Source organism: Capsicum annuum, chromosome 3, assembly GCF_002878395.1.
Source record: "Capsicum annuum cultivar UCD-10X-F1 chromosome 3, UCD10Xv1.1, whole genome shotgun sequence".
Lineage (NCBI taxonomy): Eukaryota > Viridiplantae > Streptophyta > Magnoliopsida > Solanales > Solanaceae > Capsicum > Capsicum annuum.
The window spans coordinates 228,942,313-228,956,261 of record NC_061113.1 but is presented as its reverse complement, the minus strand read 5'-3'; the positions used below and the strand labels follow the sequence as shown (position 1 = coordinate 228,956,261).

Below are 13,949 nucleotides of genomic sequence, written 5' to 3'. Positions count from 1 at the left end.
GGATGAAGATAGATGTTGCAGAGTTTGTGGCTAAGTGCTCTACATGTTAGCAGGTTAAGATAGAGCATCAAAAACCTACTGGGTCTATGCAGAAGTTCAGTATTCCTACTTGGAAGTGGGAAGAAGTGAACATGGACTTCATGACGGGTTTGCCTCATACTCGTCGCCAGCATAATTTAGTTTGGGTCATTATATACAGAATAACTAAATCAGCTTATTTCCTTTCAGTCCATACCTCTTATTCAGTCGATGATTATGCCAAACTCTACATCAGAGAGTTGGTCAGATTGCACGGTATTTTTTTTATCTATTATCTCAGACAGAGGTACCCAGTTCACCTCTCATTTTTGTAAAACGTTCCAGGTACCAGATTCCGGGAGTTACAGTTATACTTGTTGTCTATGTCGATGACATAAACCTTATTGGAACGCCAATAGAGCTTCATAAGGCAATTGATTAGCTAAAGAAAGAATTTGAGAGGAAAGATCTCGGAAAGACAAAGTTATGCCTTGGTTTGCAAATTGAGCATTTGATAAACGTTATCTTTGTCCATCAATCTTCCTACACAGAAAATGTGCTGAAACGATTCTATGTGGATGGAGCACATCCATTAAGTACTCCGATGGTTGTTCGATCACTTGATGTGAATAAGGATTCATTCCGACCTCAAGAAAAGAATGAGGAACTCTTTGGCCCTGAAATACCATATCTTAATGCAATTGGTGCACTAATGTATCTTGCAAATACTACAAGGCCTGATATAGCCTTTTCAGTTAATTTGTTAGCAAGATATAGATCTGCTTCTACTTGGAGACATTGGAATGGGATCAAACATATATTACGGTATCTAAAAGGGACTATCGATATGGGCTTATTTTATTTTAAAGATTGCAGTTCTGATCTTATTGGTTATGCTGATGCTGGATACTTATCTGATCCGCATAAAACTCGGTCTCAAACAGGCTATGTGTTCGTATGTGGGGATACTGCCATATCTTGGAGATCAACAAAGCAGTCTATCGTAGTCACTTCATCGAATCACGCTGAGATTGTAGCTATTCATGAAGCAAGTAGAGAGTTTGTGTGGTTGAGGTCTATAATACATCTCATTCGAGAAAAATGTGGCTTGAAATGTAATAAAGTATCCACAATTTTATATGAAGATAATGCAGCATGCATAGCACAACTTAAAGTAGGATTCATAAAAGGAGATAGAACGAAGCACATTTCGCCAAAGCTCTTTTATACACATGAGCTCCAAAAGAATGGTGATATTGACGTACAACAGATTCGTTCAAGTGACAATGTGACTGATTTATTCACCAAGTTTCTTCCAACTGCTACTTTCAAGAAGATGATGCACAAGATCGGAATGCAAAGGTTCAAGGATGTTCTTATTAGGGGGAGCTAATACGCGTTGTACTCTTTTTGCCTTACGAGGTTGTGTCCCACTAAATTTTCCTTGTAAGGCTTTTAATGAGGCTGTCTATACGCGTATTTTAGACATGCAAGGGGGAGTGATATGATATATATCAATTATAATGAATGTCTATCATGATCTATTTGATGTCTATCAGGATTTGATGTATCTGTTTTTAGTGTGAAAATAGGAGCAAATTTCCACTATAAACAAAAGGCTTCCTTCATTGTAAATCATTTCTCAAGAGAAATAATAATTACTCTCTCTATTCTCTCTACTCTTCTTCTTTGTTCTTTATTGTTTTATAACACTAATATAAATTATAGGAGTACAGATCTATTACTCCATCCGTTTTATTTTAGTTTGGCATATTTTAATTGCATGATGATTAAAAAATCATAAATTGAATGATGAAATTTAAAATTTTGACTCGAATTAATAATATTGATCAGAATTATAATTGTCCATTTTTAATGTATATCATTAATTATTGGGATAAAATAAAAGAAGTAAATAATTCAATCATGTGATCAATTAATATAAAATATTTATTTTCAATGAGATGACCAACTACAATGAAACTGATGGAGTAATAATAGGATCATAAATTGTTCGGTAAGTAGCATTTATTTTTTTTGTACTAGTTTCATTCACTTGTTTTTGTATGATATATGATGTTCCAGTAGTAATTTTTGATGTTGTAAATAGAGCAGTACTACAATAAAGATTCGTCCTCTGGGGCAATATGACAATCAAGTCATGTGCTAGCTCTTTTGTATAGACTTGCCAAAGAGAAAAACAACCTACCTATTACTCTCTTCTTTTTTTATATATAAAAAAAAAAACAGCAAAATTCGCTGTTACTCCTTCCCTCCCAATAAATATGATTTAGTTTGTACGAAATATAACAAAAGAATTATGATCTATATATAATAAGTTATAAATGCTCGTGTCAATATAAATCATCCTATTAAGAGTGGAATATGTATTTTAAAATTAAATTACTGATATATATATGTTTTTGGCCGATAAAAAAAATGTGTTGCAGATTTTTTTTTCACAGAAGAGATTTAAAAAAAGGCCATTTTTTTTGTTTAATTTGTAAGAGGAAGAGATGCTACTATAACATTTCCTCTTAAATTTGTTCCGAGACAATACGACAATAAAGTCATGTGGTAGGTCATTTGCATACACTTAGGGAGATAAACCTACTTATTTAATCAGCTAATTTTTTCTTTTAATTCTGAAAACATTTGTTATCGCTATTTTTTGAATGAGCACTAAATAGATTTATAGTAAATCATACAAAAAAATATAAATTACATTAAACTAATTTGATATAATGAATTCGACTGAAAATGCATTAGCGAAACAATGTGGCAAGGAGAAGCTACTTAATCAGTTTTGTTTAGTCAATTGTGTGTTGTTTATAGCGAATTTAATTCATCAAGTTGGACTAATACCTAGAAAACGACTTTTTATAGGTAGTAGCTTTTGGTGTAATCACATCACATTATTAAATTGGCGTTACTAACCCCTCTTTTATTAGTACACCCTCCTTTTATTTTTATTTATTATTTATTTTTAAAATAATTTTTAATTTTTATTCGTCATTCTTTATATATCAAGTATTAATATTTTTAAAATTATTTATATTATAAATTATTTTTAATACTATACGAAGTACTCCTTTCGTCTCATTTTATGTGTCGCCATTTGACCGGACATAAAATTTAAGAAATAAATGATTGTAATGTTTACTAAATTGCATCTTTTAAAGTCAGTTTAATGTTTATTTTTTATTTATCTTTTCTTATTAAGTGAGATTCAGTAAGAATAAAATAAAGATAATGCTATTAAATAGTTACGAAATAGGAAAATATGATATTATTTTAGGGACAAATGAAGAAAAAAATGACGACACATAAAATAGAATAAAGAAAATATTAATTAATAAAAATAGTGTGACAAAATAATCATGTTGCTATTTGCTTTGTCACTAATTTTCTAATTGAATTTTCACTTTAATAGTATTATTTTTGACACTAACTTCTAGATTTCCATTTTACCCTTAACATCAATTATTTATTTTCTAAACTAATTTCAACACACAATAATCATCATCAATTAATAGGTGTACTATAATAAAATAGTCATATTAATAATTAATTTTTTAATAGGCGTGTCAAGTTAAAATATACAATAACAACAACATTATATCTAGTATATTCCCACCGAGTGATGTTTGAAAAGAGTAAGTGTATGCAGTCCATGCCACTATCTCATAAATAAGATAGAAAAATTATTTTTGATAAACCTCCTACTGTCAACTTAAAATGTGATAAGTAAAAATATGAAAAGAGCATTTTCTAAATGTATTTGCTAAATCAAGATACAATATATGTCAAGTAAAAATGAACAGAAGAATTAATATTTTCTTGGGGGTGGGGGTGGGGGGGTGGAGGGGGTTCTCATTCTGTATTGGGTACTTATATTGAAGTTTGACTAATTTAAATTCACGTCATATAGGGACTCATTGAGAATAACACTTCCTACCAACAAAACCTCTGGTTAAGAGAGAAACAGTTCCATCCGCCGTGCCATGCCCTATTATTATTATTATTATTTGTTTATTGTAAAAATTCTATTTAATTGAAAGAAGAGTGTGAGAAACAGACAAAAACAGATTCTTTTCCAACCCCCTTTCACCCTCCTCCTTTACTCTCTCTTTCTCTTTCATTACGGCTGTATCTCTTTCTCCTCTCTCTCTGCTGCTTCTCCTTGTACTCTCTCCTCCTTTCCCTTTTTTCTTCGACACCTATAAATGCCCCTTCTCCTTCATTCATATGCCCTCCTTATTCATTCTATAGCACAAAACTGAGAACAACAACAACTAAAAAAAATGTATGCTGAAACTGGGTTAATGTACCCTTACTTCCAAAGTTTCCCTTCTGATGTTCAACACTTTGATGATTTCTCATCTTCCAATGAAACAAATGCTGCCTCAATGGTAGTTAGTTTAGTTTAGCTTATCTAAGTGTATCCGTTGTTGTGTTGTGTCTGTTTTTTTTTTTTTTTTTTTTTTTTTGATTTATTGAAGTGTTAATGATTTGAAGTTTAAAATGTGAGATTATTTAGACTTGGGGTTAGTGGGTTTATTTTCGTTTTTAGGTCTATTCAAATGGGAGTGTAAATTTAGGGTTTCTGATAGTATTTTTGTGGGGATTTAAGCTTTCTTCTTAGTTTTATTAGAGCCGATTTTGCTTCTCCTTTCCAATTTCTTCCTCAGTAATTCGAGAAATGAAGGAAAACCCCAGTTTTATTTTTTATTTTTTTTATGCTTGACTGTGTTAATTAAATAAGAGTAGTAGAGTCTAGGATTATGAATGGTGATACTATTTGTCTGCTAATCACTATTGACTAAGAGAAGAAAAACAGGAAAAATTGATTATTGTTTGGAAATAATTTGCTTTTTGGTGTGTTATGTTTAAGTATATAGTGTTTAAATGGTAACATGTGAGTTCATGACATATGCTAGATCTGTATATTGAACAAAGAGAAACAAGTCAGTATATCAAAATCATGAGTTCCGTGTTCATTATACTCTCTACCTTGATATATATATATAAAAAAAAAAACCACAAGTGGCCACCATTTACTTCCCATGTATTTCCCTTTTGCTGATTCTTTATTTCCTTTTTTGGCGGCCAACTTGTCGTTAAGGCCTCACTTTTATACCGCACTTGTAGAGTTGAAACATTGAAAAAGTTGGAAAAAAGAGAAAAGTTAAAAGTGTTAAGTTTCACCTTTCTTGTTAGAGGATAGGGAGTTTTTGTTTGGTTAGTGTGCTGATTGATTCTCTGAGGAGGGATAACGTTGTGGAAAAAGTTAAGAGGTGTCTCCATATTTGTGAGAATTTGGGTAGTTTCTAACTAATGCTTTTCGGAGCATAAAGGTTAAAGATTGGTAATTTTCATAAGGTAGTAAGAGAGCCACTTAGTAAGTTCTTTTCATATGGAAACAGCAAATTCATGGTTGATTCGGTCTGATCTTATCTTGCTTGAAATGTACCTATGACAATGGCGGATTCTCTTGTCATTAGCTGTTGCTTTTGTTCTTTTTCGGGCTTGTTTAGCGTAATGGACATTATCGAGTTTCCACTATCTGTATGAATGTGCTCTATCTCTCTCAGTCTCTCCCCTTTTTCCTTCTACGGGCATGTGCTGGCTGAATATCTTGGAAAGTTGTTTGGTTCTTGTACCACCTTTTAGTAAATTTATATGCATAAGAGAGAATAAGCATGGGCTACCATTATCTATCGCTGTTGTTCTATTGATTATCTGCTCGTCACGGGAATCCTTCTGCCTTATACTCGTACAAAAAAAAGTCCTCGTTAGAAATACCTGATGGTGAGCTGTGAGCAATTCACCCTGGTACCCTACAATTGATGTGTTATAGAAGTTCATGTGGTTTATATTTGTGCTTTTGCCATGATACAAATGTCAAGTCCGTTTGATTTGCTATAAGTGATGGTGTTTTTTGTTAACATATGTCACGTTTGAGTGATCTTGACAGTCTGATTGCATTTGAGTGAATTTTTTTTCTACTCTACTTCCTTATTGCTCAGTGTATTTAAGTTCAACTCTGCACCACACAGAATTAACGTATGACATTTAAACGCTGTGATGAGTTAACGGCTCTATGCCTTTGAACTTGGCTGTGCTAAATATACATGTCTACTCTAGATTTACCATGATATTTTGAAGCATTTCTGTTGCCATGTTCTTTACAGCTTCTATTTTGAATTCTTATGTGGGTAATCTCAACAGGGATCAACCATATCAGAATATGACCTCGGGGGAGAAGGGGATCTCTTTAAAGCTCCACAACCAATTCTTGAAGAACCTTTGATGGGCATTGATCCTGTGACTGCTGCTATTTCTATGATTTCTTGTTCAGAAGATGCCATCTCCCCGCAAGGACTCAAAGTTTCGGATCTAGAAACTTCTTTTGAGAATGAACAACTCCTGAGCGAAGTTTTTTATGAATGCAATAAAGATCTATTTGGAAAAGATGCAATTGATATAACGTTCTCTGAAGCCTTGGACATGAAAATTCCTATTGTGAAGCCTGATGGAAACCTGACTGCAGATGAAAACTTGGTTTCTGAGGGATCCTTCCAGAAAAGTGTTAGTTCAGGGTGTTTAAGCTCCATGGAGTGGATACAGGCGGCTCCAGTGAGGCCAAATTTTATAGATTTTGGTGGAATGGACTTTGGAGCTGTTTATGGTATGCGAAGAGCATTCAGTGAAGGAGACATAAAGGTTGGTTGATCTTTACTCTGATGTCCCATTATTTTTGTTCCACCTTCGTTCCTTTTAATCTGTTTTAGTAAGTCTGATTTAGTACTCTTTGTTCTTTAACCAACGAAAGTCTCTTTTCTGCTTCGTTGGCTTGATATCAATGTATTCTTGTTAATATCTAAAAACAATCGGTGATAAACAGTCAAATTTGTTCAACAGGATAAAGTATTTAGATATTATGATCAAGAGTCATTAATTGAATTTTGAGAGTAAGAACAAGATAGTTGGAAGATCCATACATTAGTAATGTTAAACTGCCTCTCGTAAAGGTTATACAAAGGGTATTGAATCAATGAGATATTCAGTAATCTTTTAACCAAGTGAACTAGTAAATCGTAGGCCTCTTAAGTCAAACTAGTGGACGGCATTATTTGTTGATTTTCTTGCCAGGTGATTTCTCCTTGATTCAGTTCATCTGCAAGTCTATTGGAAACAGTCTCTTTACCTCTGAGGTGTAGGGGCAAGGTCTGCATACGCTCTATCTTGCCCAAACTCCACTTTTTGGGACTGCATTGGGTATGTTGTTGTGATTCAGTTCATCTACAAGCTCTAAAAAACAGGCTCGTGTGACTTTCTTTCCTGATCTCTAGAAAATCCAGTGGTGGTGTCCTCCACTTCTTTTATTGTTGTGATGGGCTGAGAGCTGTAGTTGTCAATAAGTTGCTCCGTTAGTCACTGTTGGCTGCGTGATGTGTTACCATAAGTTTTTAACAGAATGGGTCTAGGTCACTGATACCGAGTTTTTACTGCAGACTCTGGGTAATGGCAACATAAATCTGATCCATTCTCCACGGGGTCAACCACAGATTGTCGGAGCATCCACTTCTGAAGTTCGCAAGGAACAGCTCACTAGATACAGGAACAAGAAGAATAAAAGGAATTTTGGCAGAAAAATCAAGGTATTATCAACAATTTGTTCTCTAATTTTAATAATTAGCCTGGTGCTGCAGTTCTCAACTCTCGAAAGTGTGAAATTGACTTGAATCAGACCCCCATCGTCACCCCACACCCCACCCCATAAAGCTATTTCTGTAGTGTTTGGTAGAGCAACAAGGGCAAAACGACTGATGCGTCTGTTGCGTGTTTTGCAGTATGCTTGCAGGAAGGCATTGGCTGATAGTCAACCAAGGATCCGTGGAAGGTTTGCAAAGACTGAAGAAATCGAAACATGGAAGAAGCATTAACTGTTAACTGTGTGCATGAGTTGGAAGAAATATAGTAAGGTAGTAATGGGAAAGTATTCACTGGTTATATTAGCTGCTGATATAAATAGCAAATGGAAGCTAGCTAGCTTTAGAATAGGATCTGCTCAAATAAGCTGGGGATCCATCCAACATGTTGCAAGTCTGTTAAATCTTTGGGTAGTGGCAATAATCTTTGTAGATTAGACAAAACCAACTAGTCTTGTATATAGTGTTTGTTAAATAAAACTCCGTAACTTTGTTATTAATGATGCCTACTTTTTTCCATTATTGATCACCTTAGCTTTGAGTGGCGGCTCAGTGATATGCTACCCCATATCCTGCGCCCCCCTTGCCCCACACACTCACTCACACAACAAACAACAATAATATTTATGCTCCAATTCCAAACTATTTGGGATGTATTCTATGACTGGTCACGAAGGGGTGTTCATGATTTGGTTAAAAATCAAATCGAACTGCGAAACAAACCAAACCGATTAAAAAAATCGATATTTAGTTTTGTTTGATTTGAAATAACCAAATCGAATCGATATAAATTATAAGTGTGTATATATATACGCACACATGCATATATAAATTATTTATATATTATTCATAAATAAAATATAAATATTTTTTAAACATTTTAAATTTTAATCATGAATTAAACTTTAGCCGTAGCACTTTTAGTCATATGTCTCCATCTAGTTGATCGTATGTTATGAGATTTTATATGATTTTCGCACTTTGAATGGCAAATGATACTAATTGTGAAAATTATCTTGTTGTCTATGAGATTTTATAGGTAAGTTTCATTAGACTATAGATAATCACTAGTTTCGAACTTTCTTTTTGGTCCCTATTGAGCAAAAAATTTATGTGTTTACCTTTTGTGTGGTTTATCATATCATTCTCTTATATGTAGTTTCTAAATACTTTTGTAGAAGCGTTCATATGGTGTTGTTCGTGGCTTTGCCTAAGTATAACACTAATTGACATTTTAGTTTCAAGGTTGAGTAACAACACTCGATTGACATCTCATATGTTAGATTAGATTCTTTAAAGAAAAAAATTCAACTTTTATCATTAACTAAAGTTATAAACCGAAAAACCCGAACTGAACCGACAAGAACCAAACCGATGGTTATTTTTTGGTGCTGGTTTAGTTTGATTTTAGAAATTTAAAAACCAACTAAGTTGGTATGGTTATGGTTTTGACCAATAACCGACCCATGAACACCCCTAGGTCACTCACGATTTATTTTTTATTCTAAAAATTACACAAATACACAACTTATGTTTTCAATATTACAAAAAAATCTCTACTCCCTAAACATATTACAAAAATCTCAATATATACACAGAATGCTACGTATATGTCGGTTATACTATGTATATTAATAGGGAGAGAGAGTAAAGTAACTAAAAAAGTGGGAGAAAATGTAATTACTTTCAAAAGGGTTGGTATTTATGTTATTTATACTTATTTATTTTTAGAAAGCCCAACAGTGTGGCTTGGTAATCAGTAAAGCGGGTGAGAATTGTTGGTCAGCGGTTTAAATTCTAACGGACATAAAACCTTCAGGTGATTTCTCCCATCTATCTTGGCCTTGGTGGATGAAATTATCTGGTATCTGTTGCTGGTGGTAGATGATAGGTATGTCGTGGAAATAGTTGAGGCCAACAAAAGCCGGCTCGAACAATTCGGTTATATGAAAAAAAAAATTGAATCCAACTTCATTTCCATTATCAACTTAATAGGTTTTGATATTAATTTTTTTTTTTTAATGTCGAACTTGTAGGTTTTGATATCAAACTTTTTTGTAATGTACTTCCGATTGACGTATAAATCTTTTTAAGTCCATCCTCACCCAAAAAAAATCGTAAAATTGCGTGTTTTGCCTTTTAATTGGGTTTGTGTTCAACTTTTGTATCCTATAACAATTAAACTTATTTCTAATGGGAATAATTTTTTTAGAAACTAGAGTCATGTCTAGGGTTGGGCATAAAATATCGAAATTCGAATTACCGAATCAAATCGAAAAATTTGATAATTGGTATTCGGTAATTTGCTATTTGGTATGGTATTTGGGAGTAAAATTTTAACATTTCGGTATTCGGGATTGGGTTTGATTCAAGATATTAATACCGTTTGGTATTCGGTATTTACCGAATATCGAATTATATATATATATATGTGTGTGTGTGTGTGTGTCTAACCAACCTAATAGACAATAGTATTAGTCATTCAAAAAAATATCTTGAAACTTGATAATATATTCGTAAAAAGAAACAAAAAAAATACTAAATAAGGTTTCTATTAAATATACTCTTTGAAGTTTAAACGTACATTTGCACATCTCCAACTTTAATATGGTAAATCCAAATATCGTACCGAACCGAAGTTTAATTTATCGATTACCGAACCGATGTTCATAAGTATGGTATGTGGTATCTATGTTCAAATACCGATTACCGAATTATCGAATCCGAACTTTGAAAATACCAAACCGAATACCGAACATCCACCTCTAGTCATGTCTGAGCATAACTTATGATGGATATTATGATACGAAATATAAACTTGTGTTTTCTCAAAATGTCATTTGTTATGATGGATATAAATTAAGGACTCGTTACAAAATCGGCACAAAAGTGCAAAGAACCCAAAGAGAACATTAAATTTGAAAAAATTGAAACTCCATCTGTCTCATATTAGTTGATCATTTTTATTTTTGCATGTTTTTTAAGAAATTAATACATAAGAAGAATTATTTTAATAATTTACCCCTTTAACTTTATATATATATGTTTTTAGTAATATAATTAATTAATATGGGATGGAGGTAGAGGTCTTTTGATCACCTGCAAAAGTTATAATGATTGTTTAGAGAATCAGTGAAAGAGAGCCCATGGGCTTAGCAGTTATTTCCTGTTATGACCTTGAAGTGGGTTTGGCTTTGGACAACTTTGCACTACTTATACCTACAACATCACCGGTTGAGTCCTATCAACACAAACCAAAGTACTCTACCAAATATAGGGAGATGAGCCATATTACATGTTTGGAACGAATGCTTGCTTCGCCTCATATTATTTGATATCTTACTTATTAACTAGTCATCTTACTAAATCAAGAAAATATTAATTAAAATTTTTTTATATTACATTTTTTATTTTGAAGGTATTCACACTTGTTTGTTTAAGTTTCAAAGTTTTTTAATGAATAAATTAATAAAATTACCTTTGTATTTTACGAATTCTTAATCACCGCGTAAAATAAAATATATGTAACTATAGACATAAGGAGTAATGAGTACTCCACGGATTACCAAATTGAACAAGGAAACCTTAATCGAACTTCCATTAATATGAAATGGAGTTAATGTTTACTATTTTTTCCAAACACTGTTTATTTTAACAACCCCCAAATTACACGAGATACAGATGAATTTTGTATCCACTTCTCAAAGGGAAATGTTTGTTGCATGGTAAAGAGTAAAGACCAACAAAAGAACAGACCCACTCTCATTATATTTAACACAAAATAATGAGAATAGAAAACATTTTCCTTCCTACCAAACATATCCATTGTATTCTACGGGAATTCATCTGCTTGCATTTATTCCCCTGCTTACTATAAAAAACTCTCAATGCCCTTGTAGCACTGTTGTGTAGCATTTCTTCGGATGACTAAGGAAACGACCAAAGCCGTGACCTGCTCTTTCAATTTGTGGTTCCTTCCCGAGTTAAAGCTGAAATTAAAGGTGGATTCAGAATTTTAGCGTTGAGGGGCACCAATAACAAATGTCTTTACAATAAATATTCAAATTACTTGTGGCGAAGTTTGGCGCAAAACTCTTTGTTGTAACCAAGACTCCAACTCGGATGGCGCGCAAGGACCCAAAGTTGCTCCAATTCCGCAAATATCTTTCAGGGGTCCTTTTATATATATTATGATTCTTCAAGGTATATATATCATATATAGAGAGAGAGAGAGGGAGATTTTTCGAAGTTAAAAGGATGTCTATAATCACTTCGTAATAGGATTGGTCCGCCTCTGGCCGGAATGAAGCTTCCAACCTTCTGTAACTATTAGCCATATCCTTTTTGTGACCCTGCCAAAATTTGAGAAGATGAGCCGGCAGTGGATTTAGTTTATAGCCTATGAATTTCGATAACTTGAAGTTGCTGTAGAAATTCATAAATTTCAAATTCAGAATCTATTTTCACGAGAACATAACGCAATAATACCTGCCTAGATTTTTGCTTTCTGATTTCTCCAGATCAAAACCAGCTTCATTCATCTGCCCAAGTAGAGCATTTTTTTTTTCAACTAACAAATAATTTTTCTTTCCAATTCCACCTGATTCATTATGCAAGTACCACCTCCAATTTCAACTACCCACCAAAAAATAGAATAAAGTAAAATAAATAGAATCGTTCTTGCATTATTTGACTAATTGCTAAAATGATTACCTGGTTCAACTCCCGCACCCCCCCCCCCCCCCGGCCCCCGAAAAAAAAAAAACATAGAAAAGTCTTTCCCCTTGTTATTGAAGAATTTGTACCAGAAAGACCTTTCAAACCTCAAGAATTCCTCTTGTATTTTCTGTCATATGTCACCTAAATCAAGTCAGATCTAGATCCAAAAAATTAACAGTAAGTAGTAGCAGACTCGCCCGTAGAGGGGGCAAAAAAAAAGAGAACAAATTTTACAAGGAAACTGAAATCAGAAGGGAGTCATCACTAGGGAAAGACAAACAAGATTTTTTTTTTTTTTTTTTCTATTAAAAATGTTAGGGAAAGATAAAAACCACCATCAGCCATCGTCAAATATGAGAGTAGTCCTAGACAACACCATTTCACTGTGCCTAGCAACTGTAGATGAAGAAGAATAACTGTTTGCCCAGAAAATACTTTTTACAAAATACCATTATTTATACAACACCACACAAGTCAGAGACAACACCCCAACCACAAAACCACCATGACCCCTCATCTCCAAATTTCCATCCTACTGGTGCCTATTTATAACTTAAATTAAAAGTATCCAATTTTTTTTTATTTTTTTAAAAAATGAATTGAACAAACGGTCACTAAATAAAGCTATCACGTCACAAAATAAACTCTCACAAACCAAACAACCTCTACAGCGAGCGCCGGCAAAGAAGATGAAAAACCGAACGTCTATCGAGACCAAAGTCGAATCCCACCTACTCCTTTCTGGTCGATTAAAATTGATGCAGTGAGTGCGGTACCTCAAAAAGAAATACTTGAGATGTCACCATTTGACTCCTTTCTCAATCGAGCTCGAGACACAAAACTTATTTTGCGCCATTCACAAGCTATTGAAGAAGAATAAATTTATCTAGTGCGAATTCAAAGAATAGCAGAGCGAAACACTTCATCTCCACTATTGATGTCCGGTAGCTAAAAAGTACAAAAACTCCGGTGAGTGACCAGCCAACAGAAAGTCTCAATCTTTACCAAAAAATTCCCACTTTCTTCAACACCCAATTCAATCCACCGACTAAATAAAAAGAAAAATCCATTAACAAAATCTCTTGTTCCAACTTGCACTTTTCACACTTAGGAGTTCGATGACCCATATTAGAACCCTGAATTTATTAACCTTCAAATTCTTAATATTATTTTTCACTGACTACTTACTAAAAATAGAAATTAACATTAACATTAACAAGATTAATCAATAATTCATCTCTTCCCTATTCCTGCTTCTTTTGATCATGGACGTAATAGCAGCTACTTCAAATCAGAATATGTCAACTTTCACCTTTAAAAATTTTACCTTTAAAAATTTTCTTGAACTTCGATTTTACGCACAATCAAAGTAAATATAAATAAAAATCTCATATTCATGAATTCTAAGTTCCAAATTCTGAACCCATTTCCATTTTAAAAAAAAAAAAAAAAAGAATATAATAAAAATTGATAAAACATGAAATTATCCGTTTCACT

At 33.3% G+C, this 13,949-nt stretch overlaps 1 protein-coding gene and 1 long non-coding RNA gene across 6 annotated transcripts; one reads left to right on the top strand and one right to left on the bottom strand.

The window, feature by feature from the left end:
- Positions 1–4,074: 4,074 nt before the first annotated feature.
- On the top strand, positions 4,075–8,233 carry LOC107863128 (zinc finger protein CO3). Of its 4 annotated transcripts, none has more exons than XM_016708925.2 (4): positions 4,075–4,430; positions 6,250–6,744; positions 7,536–7,682; positions 7,875–8,233. In XM_016708925.2, exons 1-4 carry the CDS (start codon positions 4,323–4,325, stop codon positions 7,965–7,967), a joined length of 843 nt encoding a protein of 280 aa, XP_016564411.1. In that variant the 5' UTR covers positions 4,075–4,322; the 3' UTR covers positions 7,968–8,233. The 4 variants fall into 4 exon arrangements, with proteins under 4 accessions (XP_016564411.1, XP_047265386.1, XP_016564412.1 ...); XM_047409430.1 differs by lacking the exon at positions 4,075–4,430 and adding an exon at positions 4,485–5,400; XM_016708926.2 differs by lacking the exon at positions 4,075–4,430 and adding an exon at positions 4,485–5,829.
- Positions 8,234–11,355: 3,122 nt separating this feature from the next.
- On the bottom strand, positions 11,356–12,930 carry LOC124897084. 2 transcript variants are annotated; one of them, XR_007053672.1, is made up of 3 exons: positions 12,222–12,930; positions 11,803–12,085; positions 11,356–11,722 (listed from the first exon to the last, which is right to left on the bottom strand). It is a non-coding gene; the product is annotated as an uncharacterized LOC124897084 (long non-coding RNA). The 2 variants fall into 2 exon arrangements; XR_007053673.1 differs by having other exon boundaries at positions 11,356–12,085.
- Positions 12,931–13,949: the final 1,019 nt, after the last annotated feature.

Coding starts and splice junctions, on each gene's coding strand:
- LOC107863128 (XM_016708925.2), top strand. CDS start 4,323: ATGTATGCTGAAACTGGGTTAATGTACCCTTACTTCCAAAGTTTCCCT. Junction 4,431..6,249: donor AAACAAATGCTGCCTCAATG/GTAGTTAGTTTA, acceptor TAATCTCAACAG/GGATCAACCATATCAGAATA. Junction 6,745..7,535: donor TCAGTGAAGGAGACATAAAG/GTTGGTTGATCT, acceptor TTTTTACTGCAG/ACTCTGGGTAATGGCAACAT.